The following is a 26,611-nucleotide window of genomic DNA, read 5'->3' as shown; positions in this document are numbered from 1 at the left end:
CATTGTCTCTTCCTTCACAAATCCTGTCTTAATCTGTGTTTGAATAAGGGTGTGAGTCTTATCATTACAAAAGACTGCCCAGGCTCCCCAAGAAATCCAATCAAGTAACCTGCCAGACAGGAAATAAACAAAGCGACAGGAGAAAACAACATGCAAATGTTCTGTTTTAGATTCGCCTTATCTGAGGGGTGGTCTTAGGTTACACCCCTTCTGTGATGAATGCATAATGTTTCTGGGGGTGGTCTTGATCTACAGGATGGGAATTTCAAAAGTCTTTATAAGCCCTTGCACAGCAATTTTGGGGGTCCTCTTCCTCTCTTGCGTGTGAGGGGAGCACCCTGTTGCAACAGATCAATAAAGATCAAGCTTACTAGCTGCTTTGCTTCTCAATATTCTCTGGTTGGCCTCTGTTATTCTCTCCTACCAATAGGGAACCTATGTAAGGACTCTATATGGGCTCTTGGATACCCCATAAGGGAAAAGGGCATATTTTTATTCCACAGGGTGGGCGCCATTACCGAGAAGGCCCTCTGCCTGGTTCTCTGTAACCTCACTTCTTGCAGCGAGGGAACTGCCAGAAGGCCCTCGGCACTGGACCTCAGTGTCCAGGCAGAACGATGGGGGGGGGGGAGACGCTCCTTCAGGTATACTTTAGGTAAAGACACTCCTTCAGGTGAAGAGATACTGTAGAGGTTTGGGTGAGAGGTTGGCAAGGTGCGTTGGGGGGTATGTAGGGCTGGCGAGCAACTAGAGTAGGGCATGATAATAATCATTCATCTGATGAGGTGTCCTCTCTAGTTCACCAAAGCTTTGTGACAATAAACCTGTTGTAGCTTATTCCTATGTATTTCTGCTCAGAATGTCCATTTAATTCAATGGGACTTGCTGCCAGGTAAGCCTTCATCAGCTATTCTAAACATCTTGCCTAGGAGTAAGTTCTGTTGACTCACTGGGGATTACTTCTGAGTAGACGCTAGTAGGACTGCACTGCAAGTCTTAAGGTGTCACAAGAGATATATTAAGGGGCATATTAAAAATAAAGGAACATATCCAATTCATAGTAGAACCACTGAAAAAAATGGAATTATGCTCATTAATTTTAGTGCATCCACATTATGACAACCACTGAATTGAACTCAACATGTTGTTTTTTTAAATATATAAATTGCTTAGTTTCTTTTTCTTTATGATGCTAAGAGGTATAAAAAGATAGGAAAATTACATCCAGCTAAGTAGATCCCACTGAAATTAATGGAGCAAAGTTATATATGTCCATTAATTTAAATAAGTCTACTCTTAGTAGATGTAATGTGAATGCAATATGTTCTAGTGAATAATTGTAATATATTTTAACTGTTTTTAATTCTGAATTTTAAATTGTTGGAACCTGCCTTGGAAGAGTGTAATACATTTAATACTAAATATTAATATTAATGGTATAATTAATAGCTACAACCCAATGGTTCTACCCTCAGTAGGACTAATCTAGGTCATATTGTATAGGTGGCTCGTTATTTATAAAGGCTTGCATTTAATGCTCGTCCTCCTCAGGGTAGACCCACTGGAACTAAGACCTAAGCTACTCCTAGTCCCTCAGTTTCAGTGGGCCTACTCTATATAGGACTAATTTAGGTCCCCTTGATTTCTGAGCGGTGTGCACCTCTTTGTTTATTGTGGCTTGCATTTGATACTAGTCCTCCACAGACAGACCCTTTCAAATTAATTAAGGCCTAAGCTTGCCATAGCCCTTACTGTCAGCGGGTCTACTCTTGAGTAGGACTAACACCGGCGCCCACCTCCCCTTCCCCTCCCGCCCAATTAGGCAGGCCAGCCTCCCTGGGGCACCGCCTCCTCCTCCTCTCCCTTGATTTATATCTTCACATTCCCCTTCGCCGGGCGGAGTTTCTGCCCGCCGCGAATGGAGCTGGCGGGTGCTGGGCTGCTCGCCAGTGGCTCCGCGAGTCCTGCGAGTGGGAGAAGGGAACAGAAGAGAAGGCGGAGGAGGAGGCGGCGGCGGAGGCTCCTGTTCGGCCTTCACCATGTCGAGTCTCCACAAGAGCAGGTGGGGCGCCCGCGGGACTAATGGTGGCAATAGTGGCCGTTATGTAGATTGGGGTGGCAGGACTTGCAGTGGACACAAGCGTGGGCAAATGTGTGCTTGTTTGTTTCGTGTCTTTTCTTCCTCCCCCCTCCACCCCCGCCGCTTTCTCCCTTTTCAGGAAGGGTGTTTGCTTAGACTAGGAAACGTTTTCTCCTCCCCACTTTTTTTTGCATGCAAATTGCAAGAGGTGATCTTGATATATTAATGTGTGTTAATGAATTGAAGGCGAGAGGTTTGCAATGGGCAAATGTTTATGTTTTCCTCTTTTTGGGTAGGGGAAGGGATTGCATTTAGAAAGCCAGTCCTCCTTCCCTTTTAAAGGAAATATATATTTTAAACTAATAAATAATAATTCGTTTTTTGCAAGAAGTCTGTAAGGGGTGAGTTTGATATTTATTGATATTTAATACGTATTAATGAACCGGGAAATGAGATTTGCAATGGGCAAATGTTTTGGGGTTCCCCACTTGGCGGCGGGGGATGTATGTGTGTGTTTGCTTAGACAGTTTTCAGCACAGCACGATAAAAAAATTAAAGCATTCTATTCATTTGTTATCTCTTAGAGAAAAACCTATTCTCTCCCCCCCCCCACACCTTTTGGCATGCATTTTGTAAATGAGAACTTGTTATTTATAAATAAATTGGGAAGGGAGGCGTTTGTAATGGGCAGTGCAAACGTTAATGGCTTTCCCTCCTTTTTTGAAAGGGTACTGTTTGCTAGAGCCACTCTACTGTTTTGGAAGAAGCCTCCCCCTTTCTCTCTTGCATTGCATTTTATTATTTATCAAATATTTATTTATTATTCAGTCTTATGTTCTGCCCTTCACCCCAAAGAAGCCCAAGGGCTGAAATGGATAAGCTTTATTTATTGCTGTTTAGTAGATACTGATATTATTTATCGGATTTGAGAAGGTGAGGTTTGCAGTGGCAAGTTTCTGTAAACGTTATTGCTTTTCCTTTTTGGTGTGTGCTTGCTTGCAGCTGTTCTCAACCTGTAGGTCCCCAGATGTTGCTAGCTAGGGGTGATGGGAGTTGTAGTTGAGAAAGGCTGGTAGTCATCCCCCACGCCACACAAAAAAACCTCTTTTTTACTTTTACTTTTGCATGTATTTTTTAAGTGTGATGCTTATTGCTATTTAATCCCCTCCCCTTTCCTGTTTTGCAAGAAGGATGCCTTCTCTTGTCCAACATTTGAGGGGGTTTCTTTTCCTCTCTGCCTGTCATTTGCAACCTTCCCTCTTCCTCTCTCCCCTCCCCTCCGTGTTGGTTCTTCATCTTCTTTACCCTTATTTTTCAAAATGTAAAGTCACATTATTTCCCTCAAAGAATTCTGGGCAGTGGTCACTGTAGTTTATCCTTCAGAGGGACAATTCTCAGCAACCCTTCACAAACCACACTGCCTGGAATTATTTAAGAGGGGGAAATGGGCTTTGACAGTATAGTGTGTACACAACTAAAACCACATTTATAACCTACCTTCAAGGAGCTTGTACTAGTATATGTTATCTCCTTTTAATACACACAAATTCCCTGTGAGGTAGGTTAGGCCTAGAGAGAGTTACTAGCTCAGGGTTGCTCAGCATGAACTTGATAGTTGGGTGGGGATTTGAACCCAGGTCTCCCTGGTCCAGTTCTGGCATGCTAGCTATGATACTACCTTGCCTAAATTGATTGTTGCTACAGAAGATTAATCATCCTGGTAAACCCAGGTTGTTTTAATTTGAAACTGATTGATTCCAGCTCCATAGAGAGGCAATTCTCCCTCAAGTTTTTAAAAATGGATTATAATTATTCCTAGTTCCACTGAACCCCATTTTTTTTTTCAGGGGAATGCCATAGCATAGTGGTAGAGGACCTGCTTTGCATGCAAAATGTCCCATGTTCAGAACCTGGCATCACCAGCTAGGGCTGGAAAAGTTCCTTGTCCAAAACCCATGAGAGTCACTACCACTCAGAGTTGTAGAGTTTCAAGGGACCATGAGGGTCATCATGTTCAACATCCTGCAATGCAAGAGACTTGCCCAACATGGGGCTTGAACCCACAACTCTGCAATTAAGGGTCTCATGTTCTGCCAACCTGGAGAGCCACTGCCAGACAGTTTACGCAGTACTGGTGGCGCTGTGGGTTAAACCACAGGGCCTAGGACTTGCCGATCAGAAGGTCGGCGGTTCGAATCCCCATGATGGGGTGAGCTCCTGTTGCTCGGTACCTGCTCCTGCCAACCTAGCAGTTCAAAAGCACGTCAAAGTGCAAGTAGATAAATAGGTACCGCTCCTGCGGGAAGGTAAATGGCGTTTCCGTGTGCTGCTCTGGTTCACCAGAAGCGGCTTAGTCATGCTGGCCACATGACCCGGAAGCTGTACACTGGCTCTCTCGGCCAATAAAGCAAGATGAGTGCCGCAACCCCATAGTCAGTCACGACTGGACCTAATGGTCAGGGGTCCCTTTACCTTTACCTTTAAGGTAGATGAACCAGTGGTATTGCACAGTATAACTAGGCAGCTTCTTAGGTTTCTGCTTAAATTAGCCCTTTATGTAGAACCACAAGGACTTGGAATCATGCTTAAATTTTAGGGGAAGGTGGTAGCTCAATGGTAGAGCATCTGCTTTGCATGCAGAAGTTCCCAGGTTCAATTCCCAGGGCTGGGAATGTCTCTGCCTGAAACCCTGGAAAGCCACTGCTTATCAGTGTAAACAAAAATGAGATAGATAGACCAGTTAGTGGTCAGACTCTATAGTAAGATAGTTTTCTATGTTCATGTTATGTGGTGTAAATAGAAGTCACTTTTCCACCGGTTTTAAATGTTGATGTGTTTGCTACCAGCTATGAGTTTGTGGGGTTAAAATACCACTACATGCTGCAGGAATATTTCTTTTATAGTTATTTTAAAATGTGTTTTCAGAAGAGCTCCGTTATCTACAGTGTCAAGGAAGGAAACCACTGTGGCTTGAAAATCGCTCCTCCAGCATTTAGCAATCCATCTTCCTTCCTGGTTTTTGTGTGTGTGTGTGTGTGTGTGTGTGTGTGTGTGTGTGTGTGTGTTTAGGGAGGGGGTCCATTTTCCCTCCGAATGCTCAAAAAATGCAAAGTCAGTTGTTGATGAGGGCATGTTTGTATGCTTAGCCCCCACACTGCAGTGTCATGACATTGCATGACACACAAGGAAAGAACTTGTGTGTAAAGCACGTTTCCTAAACAAATTTGACTAAGCCCCACACGTGGAATGAAGAAGAGAGAGACAACTTCCAGGAGAGAGTGCAGCTTTCAGGCAAACTTGACACCTCCCCCCCCCCAGTGTTTTTTACTTCAAAAAACGGAATCTTGTCTTTTCAACTGATGAAATTCTCTTCACCAATTTGCATGAACTAGTTTGCTTGAATACCATCCAAGGGCACCAGCTCCTTGCAGAATCTTAACAGTTTCTGCTAATTGCTACGCATCGAGTCTTCTACAAAAGTCAGGGATGTGGTAAAAAGAAGGCAAGGGGGAAAGCCCATTCTAGATCAGAAATGTTTCTGAAAACCAATTGCTGGAGACCACAGTAGGGGTTCTCACGTCCTGTTTGTGGGTCTCCCGCAGGTATCTGGTTGGAGACTGGTTGGACACTGTGACAACAGGATACTGGAGGAGAAGGGCCTGTCTCTTTGTTTTTCTGATGGTGGCCAGCAGTGGTGGCTAGAAGGCATTGGGACTGGTGGGATGGAAGGCAGGGAGATCACTAGTAGTTGGAGCCAGAGCCAGTGTCAGGCAGAGCTGCTTCCTGATTGATTGATTGATTGATTGATTGATTGTAAGTAAGAAGGCAGGCAGGTGGAGTAATATGCAGTTCACATTAGTGAAATAAATACAACATGGGGGACACCTGGTTTACTAGTAGTACAGGGTCTTAGTGGATCACAAGCTTAACATGTGGTGCAATAGCAAAAAAGAAAAAAAGTTAATGCTAGTCTAGGCTTTATAGTGTCCAGGTCAAGGAAAGTAATAATACCACTTTCTTCTGCCTTGGTCAGACCACTCCTGGAGTACTGTGTCCCACAGTTTAAGAAGGATATGGATAAGCTGGAACGTGTGCAGAGGAGGGTGACCAACCTGATCACAGGTCTGGAAACCAAGGCTTATGAGGAAAGGTTGAAGGAGCTGGGTATATTTAGCCTGGAAAAGAGGAGACTATGATAGGCACCTTCAAATATCTAAAGGGCTGTCCCAAATGGAGCAAGCTTGTTTTCTCCTGCTCTGGAGCGTAGGACCCAAACCAATGGCTTCAAGTTACAAGAGAGTCCAACTAAACAAAAGGAGCAACCTTCTGATGGTGTTTGACTGTGGAACAAACTCCCTCAGGTGGAGGGCTCTCCTTCCTTCCTTGAAGGTGGAATGACTCGCTCAGGGGGTTGTGGGCTCTCCTTCATTGGAGGTTTTTAAGCAGGGATTGGATAGCCATCTGCCATGGATGCTTTAGTTGCAATTCCTGCAGTGCAGGGTGTTGACCCTGTTGACAGTCAGGATCCCTTCCAGTTCTACTATTCTGTGATTCCATGGCACATTTTTAATATGACACTTTTAATAGCAGTTGTTAATTGGACACTACAAACTTAGATGGGGCTCAGTCTCAGCAATAGTGGCCAACCATAAGTATTTATGAATTCTGGTACCTGTGTATGTGTGTACTTACGTATCTTACTGAATTCAGTGGGGCTTACTCACAGGCAAATGGGATTGGGATTGCAACCTAATTCATTATTTTTGAGCATTACCTCTCCAGCAGCATGGCTTTGAATACTTCATTTGCAAGATAACATTTTTTGCAGGACTGCCTGTACAGCTGAGCCTTCAAAATCCTGTTACATGAAAGGTTCTGGGTACCTACATGTACTGTGGCAAACTAACTATGTATATGTTAATGCAATTTGCAGATCTTCCTTTTAATATCCAGAATCTGAAAATATATTAAAACATTAATGTAGGCATCATTCTCCTTCTCCCTTGGTGGCCATGTACTCAAGAGTTTTTAAAATGCAACAACACGCTATTACTAGACAAGTAGCTATCTCTCAATTGAGAATTGAGTACCACTTTCTGAATTGAGGAGTGCCATCTTTTTTCTGGCGAGTGCCTAGGGCTGCAGCATATGCACATCAGACAACAAGTCAACATGTGATGCTTATTTTATCACTGTATGTCTGAAATGGGGAGGTTCCAGCAGTTTTGACTTCTGAATTCTGCCTGTCATCAAACTGTTGAAGGTACAGAAACCCTGTCATTAAAAAGTTGTAACTCTGGGTGGGACCTTGTTTATCAAATAAGAACAAAACCATGTTTGCTGTGTAATACATTTAACTTAAGTTTAATGATTTTGTTAATACAATTTCAAAGCCTTGATTCAGTACCTGAAAGGGGTGTCGCAAGGATTTAAGGAATACGTACCTGCAGCATCTGAACACTCAAGCACAGTGCAAACACTTATTATGTTTAATTTTTTATTGTTCAGCAGTTCCTCCTAAATAATGGGAGTTGGGAGAAGAGAGGAGGTCCCAAACCTCTCCAAGCTAACCTTTCGGCACCTTATTACATAAACAAGAAAGGAATGCCCACAAACAGAATGAAATAAACTTGGAAAGATAGGTGTCAAAACAACAACAAAGCAACCTCCCCAACTCTTCTTTTATTCCCTTCCCACATCAGTCATGCTTGCCAGTCTCTCTCTCTCTCTCACCCCCCACTCCTTCCCTCCACAACTCTGAACAAAGCTCATTTTGCTTAAAAATACATCCATTCACACCCTTTTTTGCTCCTCCAAATTGGACTTGGGGGCTCTATCTGGGCTTTCCAAACCACATTCTATCTGAAATAACAGGCTGGTGCAGTGTTTGAAACTTGCATTGTTCTAGGCACATTTTGCGACAGGGAATTTCATTAGCGCTGAGCTCTGGGCGCAGTACTACACCTAAGCTGAAGGAATCATTAGCGTAGCCATGGTTTGTTTTGTTTTGGAGGGCAGGCCTCTTGTTAGGGGGGCAGAACCTCAGCTATGTGTTTTTATTGATAGCCCTGCACCACTCCTTGACTATGCACGTGGAAGGAAAGAAGGACTTTGTTCTGCCTCCCCACTTCAATCTACTCTCTGAAGACTGGAGAAGAGACCCTCTTAAGAATATTAGGAGGTGGGGTGGGCAGGAGAAGGACTAGACCATGTGAAAAATGAACATAATATTTTAGTTGCAGTTCATTTTCAGCTTTGTATTCTTGTTATAAAAAAAAAATGCATGTAGACATTCTGTTATTGCGCCCATAACCTAGGTTTTAGGTGCCATTTAACTCCTAGCTTTCATATCTCAGTTTCTAACACTGGGGTGATGGCAGAGAGGGGCTGGAGCAGATGACCGCCTGAAGGAGAAGGAAGAAGCAGAGGGACACCAATCCACCCCTCTCCTATTCTCCAGGAACCAAAAGCAGAGTCAAAAATGCAGAGGAGCAAAGGGAGAGAGAGGCAAGAGGCACTGGTGGCTTAAAAAAAGGCTGCTCTGGAGGGGGTGGGCGGGCTGAAAAATCAGCTGAAACAGCCTTTGGAATCATGGGGGTAGAGGGTGGGAACAGTTGTCATCTTTAACCATAGAAGGACAGAGCTGAAGGTGGTTTACATGGCTCTCCTCCCCATTTTATCATCACAAACAACCTGTGAGGTAGGTTAGGCGGAGAGAGGGGGTGACTGGCCCAAGGTCACACCCAGTGAGCTTCATGGCTTAGTGGGGATTTGAACCCTGGTCTCTGTCAGCTCATAGTTCAACGCTTGAACTGATGGGTCTTTAGACAGAAGCTGTCACATTTTGCCACATATTGGTGGTAATGATGGCCCACAACCTGTTGTAGTTGTTGTTTAGTCGTTTAGTTGTGTCCGACTCTTCGTGACCCCATGGACCAGAGCACGCCAGGCACTCCTGTCTTCCACTGCCTCCCGCAGTTTGGTCAAACTCATGCTGGTAGCTTCGAGAACACTGTCCAACTATCTCGTCCTCTGTCATCCCATTCTTCTTGTGCCCTCCATCTTTCCCAACATCAGGGTCTTTTCCAGGGAGTTTTCTCTTCTCATGAGGTGGCCCAAAGTATTGGAGCCTCAGCTTCAGGATCTGTCCTTCCAGTTAGCACTCAGGGCTGGTTTCCTTCAGAATGGATAGGTTTGATCTTCTTGCAGTCCATGGGACTCTCAAGAGTCTCCTCCAGCACCATAATTCAAAAGCAGCAATTTTTCGGCGATCAGCCTTCTTTATGGTCCAGCTCTCACTTCCATACATCACTACTGAGAAAACCATAGGTTTAACTATACAGACCTTTGTTGGCAAGGTGATGTCTCTGCTTTTTAAGATGCTGTCTAGGTTTGCCATCGCCTTTCTCCCAAGGAGCAGGCGTCTTTTAATTTTGTGGCTGCTGTCACCATCTGCTGTGATCATGGAGCCCCAGAAAGTAAAATCTCTCACTGCCTCCAACCTAGGCAGCTTTAAAAGAGGATTAGGGAAGCTCGTGGAGGAGTGGGCTATCAAAGGCTGCTGGCTATGATGGCTTGCTCTGCTGCCATGGTTGGAGGCACAAGTGCTTTTGAATACCAGTTGCTAGAAAACAAAGGAAGAGGAGAGGGCTCTTGGACTCAAGTCCTGTTTGCTAGTTTATCACAGGCACCTGCATAGCCACTGTGAAAACTGGATGCTGGACTAGCTGGGCCACTGGCCTGATCCATCAGATTCTTCTTTTGTTCTTTTTAAGAAACTTAAGTAGTTTTGGAAGGGGCAGCTGGCTGCTTCCTTCCCCCAACCCCATGGTCTCATGGCTTCATTTTGCTCCGATAAAAGTCCTTATCTGAACGGCACATTTCTCTGACTATTTACAATGGGCTTGGCTAGATTGTAGGTGCCCTTGATGCAAATAGTAATAGTAATATTGAACACCATTCAAGCCTGGGCATTATCTTAGTAAGATTTGGGCCTGTTGGAATTAAAAAACAAAAAACCTCTCTTGTACCCAATGTTTAAATCATAGAAGAGCTGGATAATAACAAGTAGCAACCTGGAATGCAGTTGCATTGTTGCGTTAACACTGCTTCCTTCTGATGATGCATTTATCACCTGTGTGTGTGTTACCTTTTCCTCTTCCTTTAGGATTGCAGAATTTCAAGACATCCTTAGTGAGGCCAACATCTCGCTAGAGAAGCTCCGTGAACTTTGCTTCAGTGGTAAGTGACTTTGGCAAATTCTCCCTCATAATAGACATCTGCACAGGTCTAGTTTCAAGGGCTCAAGCTAAGGCGTTGATCAGAGCTTCCCAGGTGGGATGAGCTTCAACTGATGGAGCCTAGCAAAAAATAATGCTTTGATCAGGGGTGAAAGCAGCATTCTTCAGGCAACTAAAAACCACAAACAACCCATTTCTGGATTTGGAGATAACCATTGCTGTTTTTCACCAGGCGTGTCTTGTGGTTGAAAACACGGATGTAACTAGAACAGCATTGTGATGTGTAGAAGGTTGTCTGAATCTGCTGGCATAGCAAAGTGTTTCCCTCCTGAAAAGACCGCTTCTCGGCCACTATCAATCTTTCCCTTCAATGCACAGTCACAGTTAAACTGTGAAACTCACTCCTGCAAGTGGCAGCTTGGTGCAGAACATCTGCTTTGCATCCCCCATGGCATCCCTAGGTAGGGCTGGGAATGTCCCCCTTCCTGAAACCTGGAGAGCCACTTTCTGCCCATGTTAACTGTGCTGAGCTAGATGGGCCAAAGGTGTGAGTCAGTGTAAGTCAGCGTGTCACTGTCAGTGTAAACAGGCAGCTTGCTATGGTATGAGCCAGCTTCCTATCCTGAAAATTAAAAAACACAACTGGGTATTACTAAGGGCTAGAACAGGCAGGAGATCTATGCTCAGAGGGCTGTAAGTGGGTCCCTTAGCCATCAGGGCATTAAGTGGTTGTAAGTGGGTCCCTACACCCATAGAGTTTTTGTTCTTTTCCTACGTACCTCTAATTCCCATCTTAAATACATCACAATCTGTTCCCAGGGCTTTTTGCCTTCGATAATTTGCATTATGAATAATACATTTTGCAAAGAGAATCACAGGCTGCCTCTGTACTTGGATTGCCTTGTTTGAAAGCACCGTGCAAGTGGTCAGTATTCGCACACAGTCCTGTATCATTTTGTATTCTCTCCTGCAGTGATTTAAGGGAATGCTGAAATGTTCCACGATCTACTTCTGGCTGCTGTTTCAGACAACCAAAGGCCAACCTGGCTGTCACTGAGTTACTACTTCTATAAATATTTAAACATAGTAACTCTTGGAAACTTAAAAGTGCTTGTGCAACTGATTTTTAAAAAAATCTTTTTACGCTGTTAGATGTGTAAATGTTGCTTGTCTTGAGATTTGTGTGCTTAAAAAATAACTTAAGAACAGAAGAAGAGCCTGCTGAATCAGGCCAATGGCACGTCTAATACAGTATCCTGTTCTCACTTTGGTCTCATGGCTAGTTTATTAGATTTGGCATAGGGCAACCCAGCTTCAAAACCCTAATCGGACATCTCTGTTGCTCTTTCTGTCTGTCTCTGACTCTTTTTTTTCTCTGCCTTGCCTACCTCTCAGCGTTGTTAGGAGGACGAAACGGATAAATGTTCTAAAGAGCCAGCGTGATACTATGATTACAGTGTTTTTTTCTGGGACCTGGGAGGCCAAGGTTCCAATTGGTGGGATAAAATGAGAAGGAGAACCATGTGTGCCTCCTTGAACTCCATGGAGAAAAAGTGAGATGTAAGCATAAAAATTAGACTAAGGTCCCGTAAAAAAAAAAAACAGGTAGAGAATACTAGAGGGAATAGAACACACACACACACACACACACACACACACACACACACACACACACTTACACTTGGTGAAGGAGAAGCTGCTGGATGCCTCCCTCCTTTACTTGTTTATTTCCCTTTTTCTGTTTCTCTATTTGTTACTTCTTTGTCTGTTCATGGAGTATACGGTTATGCTGCCTAATGTCTGCCCCCAGTGTCCGAAGGCAGGATGCCTCTGAATACCAGTTGCTGGGAATGACAAGTGGGGAGAGTTTCTGCTGTTCGCGGCTTTTGCTTGCAGACTTCCACATTAGGGCATCTGGTTGGCCACTGAGAGAACAGGATGGATCTTTGACCTGGTCCAGCAGCCAGGCTCTTCTTAGATTCTTATCTTTGGAGTGTCACATTTCCCCTCTGAACTGAGAGAAGGGAAATCTAGGCATGAGGATGAAAGTCATGCACATGGTAGAGAAAGACAGCAACACTTAATTTCAGTGGTCCTGTTTTTTCTTGTTTCACAGGGATTCCCTTTGAAGGTGGCTTGCGCTGTCTGTGCTGGAAGGTAGGGTTTTTTTGACGAGGAGCTTGAGTCTTCTCTTGGTGTTTTGTACAGGCTTAAGAGGTTGCGGTGATGTTTTCAAATCATACTGTATCCACTTAGGCAGAACTCCTAAGTGCTTTACAAACACAGAGCCTTCTCGGTTATGGTTCCCAATTTGTGGAATGCCCTCCCTGATGGGATCCGTCTCCCTTCTTATAACTTTCAGGAGGAAGTTAGAAAAGCATTCTTGTTCAGCTAGGGATTTGATAACTGAAAGTGGCTGTTCCCAGAAACCTTGAAATTAGTAATGTGATAGTATATGTGGTTGTTTATAGGTATGCTTTTAATTGTCTTGTTGATGTGTTTGCCATCCTGGGCTCCTTCTGGAAGGAAAGGTGGAATATAAACTTAATAAATGAATAAATAATAGGTTGATCCTTGCAGCAAATTCCCATTTGACAGATGGGAGAAATGTGATTTTGTGAGAACACTTTTACTTCATGGGTATATTGAGCTGGATTCCTTTAAGATTATTGTGCTCTAGAAAAACAGGTAGCCATAAACATTTAGCTAAATAACTGCTGCTCAATAATATAAGGCCCTTATAGTCATCCTGCTCTCTTTATACAGATCCTCTTGAACTACCTTCCCGTGGAGAGAACCTTATGGAGCTCCGTTTTGCAGAAGCAGAGGTACATTTATCTTTTCTGGGTCCTTCATCCCCTGGTTTATGGACTTTATATCACTACTGTTTTTTTAAGATCAATCTCTCTCGACTTCACAATAGCAGCCAATGCTGCAGTGTTTGATTCTATAAGTATTAATTCAAATACCCTTGCACTTGCTTCTCTACTGGATTGTCCACTGTGGTAATTTCATACTACTGATTGTTAGGACTGAGGGCCATACTTTTTTCTTTTTTTCTTTTTTAGTTGCTGATAATAGCAACAGATCAGCAATGAAAAAACCTTTTAAAAAATAAGCAAAACTTACCTGAATTAAACTAAATTTACTGTGAATTGGATCTTCCAATTAAAGCTTCCAACTCTATTTTTGGATAGCAAGAGAAAATGTAAGAATAAAGCTTGGCACTTTCTATGTTTATTTAAAGCAGATCTAAAAATACTGAATACCAGCAGAGCCCACAATCACTTTTGCGTCATTGATGCAACTTTCTCATTGTAGAGCAGGGTTGGGCATCATATCATGGACCTTCTGGGGTAATCTGGGGCTGCACACTGACTGAGTGGTGCCAGTAGGCACTTGGGTTTAAATCTGGTTCCTAACATATAATTCTTTCCCCCTCCCTGTTGAAGAGAATTGTATACCCAGTTTTTGAAGGAAATGATTATACAGCCTGGAATAGCCAAAGCCAACCTCGGAGTCTCTAGAGAAGATGTGACCATGGAGGATCATGTAAGTGCAGCATCAACACTAAGGCTAAACCATGGTCAGAGGCAGTATGCCTCTGAATAATGCCTGTTGCTGGGAACTGTAGGTGGGAAGATTGCGGTTGTGCTTGAGTGCTGCTTCCAGGCTTCCCAGAGAGGCTTCTGTTTGGCGACTGTGAGCTAGCTGGGCATGTAGTCTGATCCTGCAAGGCTCTCCTTAAGCTCTTAGAAGCCCTGCTTTAGTGTCTGAAGGCCTTTCTTACTCTCAACTTGGCTTCTTGTCTTAAACTCTTCCATAAAGCCACTGAATCCGAACCCTGATAGCAGATGGAACACTTACTTCAAGGACAACGAAGTGCTGCTGCAGATAGACAAGGATGTCAGGTATGTGAAGACGTTTAGGGGGTGTGGGAATCCCACCGCCAAAGCTTAATCTGCTTTGGGACGGCTCCCTTTTCGCCATGGTGCTTTGCTTGTCCTTTTTACAAGCCCAATGAATAATTATTTCACCCAGGAGGCTGTATCCTGACATGGCATTCTTCCAGAGCATGACCGAATACCCCTGCCTGTTGATCTTGGACCCCCTGAATGATTTTGAGACCCTCCGGAAGCGAGTGGAGCAGACGACGCTCAAGTCACAGACGGTGGCACGGAACCGGAGTGGCGTCACAAACGTAAGAGAAAGAGAGCTGTGCATTTTTGTTATTGTTGGACTACAGCCCCCATCATCCATAGCCAGTTTGGCCAGCATTCAGGAATGATGGGAGTTGTAGTCCAACATCTGGAGACCCAGGGTTAAAAAACGACTATAATAGAAAATGCCTTCAAATAGAGGTCTGTCCTCTCTAAAGTAGGGACATGCGGCTACCAGACTAGCTTCCAGCTAGTTTTGAGGCCTAATTCAAAATGATGGTCTTGACTTTAAAAGGTCAAGATATCTCAAGTCCCATCTTCTCCTGTATGAACATGAACTTCCTCCAACATCTGAGGTGTTTGTATAATTGAAATTTTAATAATATGAAATAGCAAGAGAGACAAAGTACAAAATATTATCAAAACAAAGTAAGTAAATAGACAGTAAAATAAATGAACAGTGAGGATATGAGTAATCACTCATCATGTTCCAATTCTTGGACAAGGTTATGAATATAGAGGCATATAGAATATGTTGATTGATATTATTCGGTTTTAGGAGTGTGGTGATTTTGTTATAAGCATGTTGTGTGCTATTTCAAAAGGTGGGATTTAAGTGACGGAAATAACAGAGGTTCCATTTGCTCCAGATCTGGTATCCGCAAATGGTTTCGTATGTTGTTCTCCTTCCTTTGATTTCTTAGGTAAGTTCTCCTCTGAAAACACTGGCCTCTAACTCGCTGAACGAGTATGAGGTTCTGCCCAATGGCTGTGAGGCTCACTGGGAGGTCGTAGAACGAATCCTCTTCATCTATGCTAAACTGAATCCGGGGATAGCCTACGTCCAAGGGATGAATGAAATCGTAGGACCTCTTTACTACACGTTTGCTACAGACCCCAACAGCGAATGGAAAAGTAAGAAGAGCACATGCCCTTCTTGAACATACTGTCCAGTTCTCAAATATTGTAATGCTGAATGTTCAACAAACCCTGGTGTTTCCCCCTTTTCTTTTTCTTTTTTTATTGACATAAGAAAATTATACAGACAGCAAATCGAAGAAGCCTAAATTAACATTGTCTTCTACCGATAAGAAATAATAATAACTATTACAATAATGAAAATACTAAAAATACATTTACTTCCCCTTTTGAACTTCTGTTCTGGTTACAATATATTACTATTCTATAAGAATCTATTATATCCTTTGCTGTCCCATATATTATTTTATTTCCCAAATTCAATCTAACCCTCCCCTCCTCCCCACTGCTTCCCTTTCCCATCGTAATATTTTTTCTAGTTGCTTTAACAAAATAGAATGACATGAAAACTGTTAAATTATAATTACTTCTTTTGTCCTTACAATTGCCAATAAGAGTTCTGCTTTAACACCATATTTCTTCATGTATTCCCCTATGCATTCCCATTCTGTATAGAATTTTTAATTGGAGCAGCCCCTGATTGATGACTGCATCATTCAACAAACCCTGGTTTGTTTCTCTATGGGGCAACTTGTGGCTTGTTGAACAAACCATAGATTTGGGCTGACTTGACTGTAATACTGTGTTGTAACTTGCTGAGATCCAAGAAACGTGCAAACCAGGTCACTTCCTGCTTGTGGTCTTGATAACAAAGCTGATGGTATCTTCCTTATCCCCCCGCTATAGAACACGCAGAAGCGGATACCTTCTTTTGTTTCACTAACCTCATGTCTGAGATCAGGGATAACTTCATCAAGAGTCTGGATGACTCTCAGTGTGGCATCACCTACAAAATGGAGAAGGTGTACTCCACCTTGAAAGAGAAAGATGTGGAGCTCTACATGAAACTGGTAAGGAATATTGTTCCACAGTGGCCTTCAAACAGAGTCCTAGGAATCCTTGGTGTGGGGGGGGGGGAAGCATCCTTAATGAAGGGATCAACCATCGTGGTGTTAAGTGGTATATCTTCCTATATACATAAAAAGGAACAACTGCTCTCTGAAAAGTCATTTGAATGAACCCAATGATTACTTGTTCCTTTGCAAAGAATAGCTCTGGTGATCTGTAGCAATTTTTATTCTTCTCAAAAGACTTGGAAGGGAGAAGGAAACTTCTTGAATCAAAACTCCTCCAGAGAGGTGCAGATGCTAAACGAAACTTAAATGTCTGCTGAACAGTAACTTAAATTGCAGAGAATTTAACTGCCTTGTAGGTTTGGTTAAGGAAATGAAAAGAGGACCAGCAAGAGCTTTTTTAGTAGGCTCAGTTCTGCTCCCCAAAATATCTCTATTTAACTCAGAGATTGGAATCTTTGTGGTTAAGAGGAAGAACTTCCACTTGCTTGTGGGCCACAGCTCAGTGGCAGAGCATCTGCCTTGCATGCGGGAGGTCTGAGGTTCAATCCCCAGCATCTCCAGGCAGGGCTGGGAAAGACTCCCTGGCTGAAGCCCTGGAGAGCCACTGCTAGTCAATGTAGACAGTACTCAGATAGATGGACCCATTGCTCTGACTACATGCTCTGATACAAAGGAAGCTTCTTAAGTTCCCTCTCCCCCAGGTATCAAGGGAGCTGGAGCAGATCTCTCCAGTCCCTAGTCCCCCTCCACACACACTTTTAAAGAAGTGGTCTGAAATAATGCTTTTGTCTCTCCACCGCCAGCAAGAGCAGAACATCAAGCCCCAGTTTTTCACCTTCCGCTGGCTAACGCTGCTGCTGTCCCAGGAGTTTCTGTTGCCAGATGTCATCCGCATCTGGGATTCTCTCTTTGCTGACGACAACCGTTTTGACTTCCTGCTGCTAGTCTGCTGCGCCATGTTGATGTGAGTTCCAGCACAACTGTTGGCAATGCCCCGCATGGATCGCCATTCCATCATGGTGATGGCTGTGGCAAACTAATTCTCTTTTTTCAAAGGAACAGAGCAACTCGTATAGGAGGTCAGGTCTGTCTATGGCCATTATGCAGTATAGCTGTAAAGAGTCTGTGTGTCCAGAGGTAGCCTCTCCTCTGGAGAGAAAAGAAGGATGCATGGGTGGCTGTCACCTTCATTGTCTGCTTGTGAGTTTGTAGCTCAGGGTAGGAAAAGGTGTTGTATCAGAAATGGTTCTATATGAATGTCCTATCAGTGCAAGGATTTCTACTTGCACAATAGAATGTTTCCCCCTTTTTCTTCCCCCATGCGCTGCCTAAATCTGGGGGTTTCTATTGTGCAAGCAGAAATCCTTGTACAGATGGAACAAGTGAATTAAATACCATCCTGGCCTCTCTTCCCGCCCCCCATGGGCCAACTTTGGCAGATGGGTTGCGGGTGCCCACCTGTTGATCACTGGAAGACAGGTGACAAATGGGGAAAGGCTTGCTGAGTCCCTTTGAAAACTGCCTGACAGCGCTGATCAGCTGATGAATGCTGAGAGCTCAGTTTAAAAGAGAGGTGGCTGTTGGTGCCTATCAATTGATGGGCACTGAGAGCCAGTCCTTTCATGAGCTATTCGTATTCAAAACCATTTGCAAATGGCTTTCAGAGATGCCCATCAACTGGATGGCACTGAGAGAGAGCCCTGTTAACTCCACCAGGGAGCTGCTAAGGGGAAGCTTCCTAGTACAGCTGATACCAGCTGAATGTAGCATCAGGTGGGGGGCAGGTTTGGGGAAGAGAGGCCTCAATATGCAACAGGCAGAGTGAAACGGGCTGTGCCCTTCGCAGCCAACCTTTTGCCTTTTCCATGCTCCAGGGGTCCACTTGGAACTGTGGTTCCCAAACTCTTCTTGTCCATGGACCACTTGAAAATCACCAAGGGTCTTGGCAGACCACAATTATTTTTCTGCCTGCTGTAGCAATTGTAATGTGCCGTTGCTAGGTGCAGAATGATTTTAGTTGTATTTTTATTGCTTCTTTTATTTCTTACATAGGCCCTTTTATTTCTTACTTAGGCACTATGCATTTAAAGCAGTTATTGTACCACTTTATAAACAGTCATGGCTCTATCCCTCCCATAGAATTCTGGAAGCTATAGTTTGCTGAGGGTTGTTATGGATCCTGTTAACATCTCAACGCAACCTGTTAACAAAGCAAGAGTACAGGTGGACACTCGGGGTTGCGAACGTGATCCGTGCAGGATGCACGTTCGCAACCCGCAGCAGCGCATCTGTGCACACGCAGGTTGCGATTCGGCGCATTAGTGCTCCTGTGCATGCGCGACCACCAAAAACTGGAAATAACCTGTTCCGGTACTTCTGGGTTTTGGCGGTCCGTATTCCGAAAAAATGCAACCTGAAGCATCTGTAACCCGAGGTATGACTGTACTTTGATTGTTTCTTTCTCCCCGTCTTCCAGGCTCATTCGGGACCAATTACTAGAAGGAGATTTTACTCTGAATATGCGACTTCTGCAGGTAAAATGCAATAGGGGAAGTTCTTCAGTTGTCCTGCTTCGGGTCACCACCCTACCCACCTCCATGCTTTGATTAGTAAACTAAGGTGGGCAACCACTAGAGAGGACATAAAAAGAGGCCCATCTGGCCCAGCATCCTGTTCTCACAGCGGCCAACCAGATGTTCCAATGGGAAACCCGCAAGCAGGTCCTGAGTGCAACAGCAACACTCTACCCACTTGCAGTTCCCAGTGACAAGTATTCAGGGGGGTAGTACAGATGAGAACTCAGTTGGATACAACTCTTATGTATGTATGTACAGGCAATGACCATTCTGCGTGCATCCACCGCAACCTGGAAGTGGACTGAAAAGGGGGGCATAGGCACAAAAGGGCAGCGTGGGCTTATGCAGAGCGGGGTATATAAACATAATACCCACACAAATTGGTTGTTGCTTATATGTATTACACCCATAAGGTTTCTCAGCCATTTACAAAACATAAAGAATCGTTCATCCTGGTTTTGGAGATACTCAATATGGATATAAGAAATGAACAAGAAATAAAAGGAATTGCATTAGGGAGCAAATTAGTTAAGATTTATAAATTAAATTAAAATCTATATAAATTAAAATCTAACAGTTGCTGGAGATGTAATATGGCAGAAGGAATGATGTACCATGTATGGTGGGAATGTGAAAGAAATAATTCTGGTGTACTGTACATGACAAATTGAAATAGATGTTTAAAATATCAAGAAAAAAACCAGGTGTTCCTATTAGTATCTTATCAATAGACATCCCTAAGGATAAGAAAAATGTTTTTTTATATGCCACAGCTGCTGCCAGAATATTAATAGCCAAAAATTGGAAAGTGGAAACAGTCCCATCAAAAGCTGATTGGCAAAATAAGCTATGTGCATATATAGCTGCTGTCATTTTGGCCAATTATATCAGACATCAAATCAGAAACTTAGGAAAGAATGGGAAAGTGTGGAAGAATATATGATAAAACATTGTTCCAAAATAAAACAATTGATATGCATTGATTAAATTTCGCAAAGCTAAAATATGGATAGATAAGTTAATTGCTTTATGGAAGAAAACAAAAACAATATTCACAATAGAAAAAGAAACGTAAGTAGAAGAAGCTGCAACGTGGTGGTGGGAAGTCACAGGGACAGGAAAATATATGATATTGAAAATGGTTATAACTTGAATGTAATGTAAAGATCGTTAGAAATGTGCAATTGTATAATGAATGACAACTAAATAAAAAGCAATTTGGGAAAAAATGAAAAAAGGAATTGCAACATGGCACCACTGTTAAAGTGCAGGAAAATAAAGTTCCATTAAATACATACAACTATAAATGACCATGATTAAAATATGCAATAAAACGTTTCCTGTTAACGCAGTTAATACACGAGGCCAAGGGACCAAGGGAATGCCTGTGTAAACAGGCGTGTCTTCAAAAGCCAATGGAACACCGATACTGACGGGGCCTCCCATGTTTGGCAGCAACATCAAGTTGTCGTGCTTTATTCTTACTTTATTACTTGCCCTTCATCCTGAGTTCCCAGGGCAGTTTACAAGGATTTAAAATACAACATAAAAAACTTAGAAAGGCTTAAAATGACCAAATATGCAATCGCCCCCCAAAATAGTTTTTTTCAGGCAGCAGATTTTTGGGGAGTGATAAGACGTTCATCCTTCAGGTCATTTTAAAAATGAAAACCCACCAGAAAAGGGATGTTGGTTTTACTCCTGCTGAGTGAAGCCTTTGCCCTAAGTCACATGAGTGATCCCAGCCAGTGGAATGTCCAGTCTCCCTCACTTTACAACAAATCCCCACCCCACCCCCCAATTCAGGTTATTCCCCCCCCCCCCATCATTTCTTTTTTAATTTTACTGATACGTTAACCAAAAGAAACAAAAACAAAGAATTAAAAATTTAAACCATCGAGTGTCACGCCCTGGAAGGACCAAAGGTACAAAGGTGCAGCTCCAAGAGGATAATAAAGTATTAACTCATAACAAAGATTCCCTTTACAGATAATTAAGATAAATAATAATAAAAGTATTATGTGAGTTCCATCATTGCTGAGAATAATGGTTCTTTATGGTCTTTAATGAGCAAGGCATTTGCGTATAGTGATGGCACTAAGTGACCATGTCCCTCAGTGTTTGTCTAAGAAATAAAACAGTGCCGTATTTGGGGTGGGGAATGGTCATTTGAGCTCTGCCCTTTAGATTTTTGCTCTTTTCTTTTCATGCAGGATTACCCCATCTCTGATGTTCACCTGATCTTGAAGAAGGCAAAAGATCTTCAAGACTCCAAATAGCCCTGGATCATAGAGAGAGTCTCTGCAGGTACCTGGAGGTGGAGTTCATTGCTGAAAGCTCCTACTTCTGCCTCTGATCAGGGGCCTGACTTGTGTTCTGGCTCTCTGCCCCAGGAGAGGCTTCTCCCCGCTCTATTAATTCACAAGAGAGTGACTTTCAGTTTTGCTGGGCCCTGCACTCTTAACATTTCTTGAATCTCACCTGCTGAAATGATTCCACATCAAGTGACCTATTCCCTTTTCAATTTTGTATTTCTCTGTTAAATGACTCAAAGACAGGGAGATGGAAGCACCTGTTTCCCTGTCATTATGGAATGAAGAATATCGAGGGGCATTACTGCTGCAGGGCACTTAATGCGCACACACAAAAAAAACCTTTTATGGGATACAGACAGGACAGGCACCAGTGGAATTTGGCCGTATGAGGAGAGAGTTAGCATATTTCAAACCTTGGCTACTTTCTTCTGTGGGGAGTTGCTGGACTCTGCTTCTACTTGTTAAATCCTATTCTGTTCAGTTCCTTCCCGCAACAGCTAAATGCCAGATGGACCTCTGACTTTCTTCCTTCAAGGAAATGGGTATATAACACTGAATTTCCCCAAGCAAAGCCCTCTCCAAAAGTCACCTCTTATCTGATCCCCTCCCCTTTTGATCATGGCTGTACTTGGAAGCTAGTTCTAACCAGTGAAAACAAGAGCTTTGTTGAATGAAGTTGGATTGGCCTTATCACCCACTGCCTTAGAGAGGGCACCCTATTCTTTTTCCTCCTACTCTTATTCCCACTGCTGAGAGATTGCAGACCTGCTGCAGCATTGCTACATAGCTCAGGGCCTTAGCAGCTATTGGGCTGTACAGAAGATCTCGAGACACAAAAGGCCAGTGAGAGAGGCCAAGCTTCTAGGTGTGCTGAACCGAAGTCGCTCCTCAACTGTGGGTTTCTGGTGTAATCCTTCTATCCCTCATTCCAGCTCCTTGGTGTGTGGGTAAAGATTGTCAGTCCTTCTGTAAGTTGGTGGCTTCTAATGAGCCCGTATCTCCCATGTTTTCCTGGAAAAATTAAAAGATTATGGCAAGGCTCGTGTGTGCTTGTGGTGCTGGGATGTAGTTCATCCACAAGGTTGTCATCCTGAGCATATCTGGGAAAGAGAGTGACAGCAAGAAGAAGATGTCCAGCAAGTGTGGGGAACCTTTGGCCCTCCAGATGATGCTAAACTACCACTCCCACCAGTCCCAGCAAGCATGGCCAATGGACAGGTATGATGAGAGTTGTAGTTCAGGAACATCTGGAGGGCATCACAGGTTCTCCTCACCTGGTGTAAAGGCTAATAATGGCACAGCACCCAAAGCCACTTGATGTCTTTTCAGAAGGGTGTAGCAAAATTAGGCTCTTTCAAATAGGACTGGTAGCTTATTTTACCTATGTAAGGAAGGAAGCCTGGCAGAACTGACTTTTTCTAAATGAGGTGGCAATAGTTTTATCTCTCTCCTTATCTAACACAGCCTGAGTCTTGACACTTCCGATTCTATATTTTTATCTTGTGTTTTCATCTTCTGGGGCAAACCATAGCACTAAAGGTTGGCTTTGATGCTGCTCTGCATCATAACTGGTTTGGAATAGTTCCAAGTCCTGTTTTTGAAGCTTATCAAAAGCTCAGCACATGAGCAGTGCCTCAAGTCTCAGGGGGAAGACAAGATGAGCCTTGGGGAGCAGCTGGAAGTATAAGGTTCAATGGTATTCTGGTACCCTTATCCTGCTGTCCTCTGTTTACAAACTCTTGGGGTACTTCAGGAATCCTGACTAGAGACAACACTAGGATAGAACACATTTCTCAGTTTGTAGGCAAAGGAAAAGATGGCTCTTTCATTCTGCCTTCAATCCTTGCATTAGAAGAAAAAAGGGACAATTCTGCCTCTGGCTCTGTTAAGAGAAGCAACTGCTTCCTCTGAATAGTGCTGCTGTTCTGATTATAATAAAGAGTTACTTCCCAGGGGCAGGGAGAAGAGCTGCTGGTTTTCTAAATTTGTGACACTCTAATAATATGCCACATCCACACCAAACGTTTGAAAGCATGTTTAAAACGAACTGCTGCCCGCCTCAAAGAGTTCTGGAGATTCTTGGGTGCTGGGAATGGTAGCTCTGGGAAGGGGTTAAACTACAGTTCCCAGGATTCTTTGTGGGGTCATGTGCTTTAAACGTATGGTGAGGATGTGGCCATAGATGTCAGAGTTCATGCCTTTTTTGGGGTGGGGAGAGGTTGCAGAATTTCTTGGTGCTTTTTTGTCTTTTTAGCAGACCAGAATCTGCATGGTAACAGGTCTACAAAAGACCCCTTTACAGACATCTAAATCTTAACCTCTTTCTCTGCATATAAGCAGATGTATCTTACAGTGGTGTTTACACAAGACTAGAGCGGGATAAACCGAAGAGATTTCTGGATAAAATGATGTCCTGATCTCATTGAAAGGAATGTGTTTTATGGGAACCATGGTGTGGATTAAATAAAGCTTGTTGGTTATGGGGGACAAGGAGGTGGGTGAGCACTATCTCACCAAAGAATGGAATTCTCAAGGAAACGTCAGCCCTAACTCACCACCAAATGTGTATGAGAGGCAAGGGAAGAAGTGAGCACAGGAGGCTTCCATTGTAAACTTGGTCAGGTCTTCAGGGATGGGGAACCTGTGAACCTCCCAGAGGTTGTTGGACTCCCAACTCCCATGAGCCCTGGCCAGCATGTGACCCTACAATCAGGGGTGATGGGAATTGTAGTCCAGGGATATCTGGAAGGCCACAGATTCCCCTTCCCTGAACTGGATCTTAGCCTACAGTCCATTGAGAGGGGTACAAATAATGACATTATTATCGTTACTATGTACCAGAATGATGTGTCAAGTAGACCACCATGCCAATGTGAACTGCATTTATTTTTATTTTTTCAAAGTTACATAATGATGTTCTGCAGAAAATTTGTGGTTTAAATGGAGCCAATGGTAACACAGAGAGAAATCTGACTCAAATATGTGCTCACAAGCATTTAGTTTATGTGGAAATGCTCAATGAAATGGTACAGGCTTGGCCTCTCAGTTCACTAAGGCGGAAAGGGGAAACCGTTTTTGAGAGAAGCTGCAATGTTCTGCTGAGTATGTATAGTAGGAGTAGAGAAAATCTCATGCACAGGCTTTGCTAGACTTGGAACAGATCCCAGTTTGGCCTACAGGGACATTTCCACCCAAACTACATTTATCTGCCCCACCACAGCTGATGTCAGCTCTGGCACAGGTAAGGATGAAAATAAGGGGCATTGAAAATAAGCTGATTGTGTTCCTTTGTAAGTAGGGCTCACTGTCATCACTGACAGCAAGCCCTACTGGGACCTGCTGTACACAGGAGTTCCCACTGTATGTCCATTAAATGCACTAAGGATTTCCCTCATTACAGATAAAATAAGGTGCCTGGATTATTACTTTTTAAGTGACACAGGGTAAGGAGCTGCTTGTCAGATACAGAATGTTCTCCTACCCACCTACCCCCCCCCCATTCTTCTACATTGTATTTTTCCATTATTTTCCTCATACTTTTTCTTTTTAATTGCCTTTTGGGAAGTTTGGAGCATGAACCACCAAAAAAATGGTTCTGGGGTTAGTGCGTGCTCTGTAGTAGCCCAATATTAATGGCTTTATTTCTGTATACTGGACCACTTACAATACTGTTACAAATTCTGTTTTCATCAGTGTGGCCTCCCTCTTGATTTCCCCTCAAAAAAATAAACATGAACCTTTGTAAATCTTGACTTGATTTTTTACCCTCTTCTGACAGTAACCATAAGGGTGGAAGTGACTGGTGTTAAAATGAAGGAGGCAGGATGTGGCAAATGAGTTTGTACAATCTCAAAATAGGTGTAGGCATGAGGTTTTTTGCAACATGGTCTTCTGCAAAAAATGTGCCACCATAAACCTATTATTCCGTTAAAAAATAAATAAGATGCTGCACAAATTTTGTTGCTATCTTGGGCTTGTCAAGTGGCCTTTTAAACCTCAAAAGTTTAAGCGATGAAAATAAATCAGTCTTTCAAGAACATAAGAATGTGGTGGATCAGGTGAATGGTCCATTTAGTCCAGCATCTTGTTAGAGTGGTCAACCAGATAACCTGTGGGGAACCAGCCTGCAGTATTTGTGCACAAGAACACACTCCCCTCCTGTGGCTTCCAGCAACTGGTATTCGGAAGCATAGCTCTTGTGGCTAGTAGCCATTGACAGCCCTCTCCTCCTCCATGAATCTTTTAAAGTCATCTAGATTGGTAAACACAACTGCCATCCTGTTCCATAACTGTTGCATAAAGAAGTGCTTTATTTTACACACATTTCTTAGTGGTTTTTGCTGCATCAGACTAACCAGTATCCCCTCTAAAAGTGATACTGGCATTTTCTCCTGTGTACTTTTTGGAAACTTCCTTGTATCTGGACACATGGATGCTTTCTGAGTTCAAGCAGGAGGCTTTTGTCTTAAGTTTGCATACAATTGGACTCCTTTCTGAATCATGATGGTGGACCAGAGTTTCCAAAACCACTGATTTTAACCACTGATTTTCAAAACAGTGATTCCTTTACTTCTTAGAATTACTGAGCAGGGTTGGGTCTGAGGCTGCTTAGTGACCTATAAATTACATATTGGTAATTTCTTGAAAAGTTAAAAAGTACGGTTTTAATATATTATTTAAAGTTATAGTGGTTCTGTTATTGTACTGGTTGAACCTACCAACATGCTCTACACAGTGGCATGCTCTCCACACTGTTAGAAATTATTCTTGGCAGTCTACTAATTCATTACAAGAAGGAAGGCTTTAAATGCGGGTTTATGGAATATAATATGAAGACAGTTGTAGTGCAATACACCTTTGCTTCAGGCCAACCAAAGCACCAATCTTCTAAGGGCTCCCTAAGGTCAAAGAATCAGCAAGGGCAAGGACCGTAAAGTGTGACGGGCTTTTAAGTGTCCTTAAAAGGGCAATGTTCTACAATTGTTACACGCTCCGCATATACTGTAAAGTAGAAGAATCATGGAACTGTAGAGCTGAAAGAGACCCAAGGGTCATAGCCCACCCCCCTGCAATGCAGAAATCCCAGCTAAAGAATCCCCCTGACATGACCATCCAACCTCTGCTTTTAAAACATCCAGCGAAGGAGGAACCACTACATCCTGAAGGAGTCTGCTTCACTGTACAGGACAGCTCTTATGGCCAAAAGGGAATGCCTTCTTTTCCTGTTAGTGTGTGCTTTTGTAGAAGCAAGCACTGCTTTTTCTATCGCGGGCTTTTGCTCCGCCTGCTTAACCTTTGCTAGAGTCACAGCAGTACGCTCTCAAGCGCCCTTCTTCAGGAGAAGGTTACGTGGCCCTCAGCCTTTCCAGAGCCCCAGGAACCGACCTCCTTAACTCCATTGTGCA

The 26,611-nt window shown here is 43.3% G+C and overlaps 1 protein-coding gene across 2 annotated transcripts; it reads left to right on the top strand.

Moving 5' to 3' along the window:
- Positions 1-1,841: 1,841 nt before the first annotated feature.
- On the top strand, positions 1,842-24,952 carry TBC1D13 (TBC1 domain family member 13). Of its 2 annotated transcripts, XM_081847180.1 has the most exons (12): positions 1,842-2,062; positions 10,248-10,321; positions 12,437-12,477; positions 13,087-13,148; positions 13,773-13,872; positions 14,149-14,231; positions 14,362-14,521; positions 15,185-15,395; positions 16,146-16,309; positions 17,119-17,279; positions 18,792-18,849; positions 21,105-24,952. In XM_081847180.1, exons 1-12 carry the CDS (start codon positions 2,040-2,042, stop codon positions 21,168-21,170), a joined length of 1,203 nt encoding a protein of 400 aa, XP_081703306.1. In that variant the 5' UTR covers positions 1,842-2,039; the 3' UTR covers positions 21,171-24,952. The 2 variants fall into 2 exon arrangements, with proteins under 2 accessions (XP_081703306.1, XP_081703307.1); XM_081847181.1 differs by lacking the exons at positions 1,842-2,062; positions 12,437-12,477.
- The last annotated feature ends 1,659 nt before the right edge of the window (positions 24,953-26,611 follow it).

Source organism: Podarcis erhardii (genome assembly GCF_964252035.2).
Source record: "Podarcis erhardii genome assembly, chromosome: Z".
NCBI classification, from domain to species: domain Eukaryota; kingdom Metazoa; phylum Chordata; class Lepidosauria; order Squamata; family Lacertidae; genus Podarcis; species Podarcis erhardii.
This window is presented reverse-complemented; position numbering and strand designations above follow the sequence as displayed.

Coding starts and splice junctions, on each gene's coding strand:
- TBC1D13 (XM_081847180.1), top strand. CDS start 2,040: ATGTCGAGTCTCCACAAGAGCAG. Junction 13,149..13,772: donor TCCGTTTTGCAGAAGCAGAG/GTACATTTATCT, acceptor TCCCTGTTGAAG/AGAATTGTATACCCAGTTTT. Junction 13,873..14,148: donor ATGTGACCATGGAGGATCAT/GTAAGTGCAGCA, acceptor TCTTCCATAAAG/CCACTGAATCCGAACCCTGA.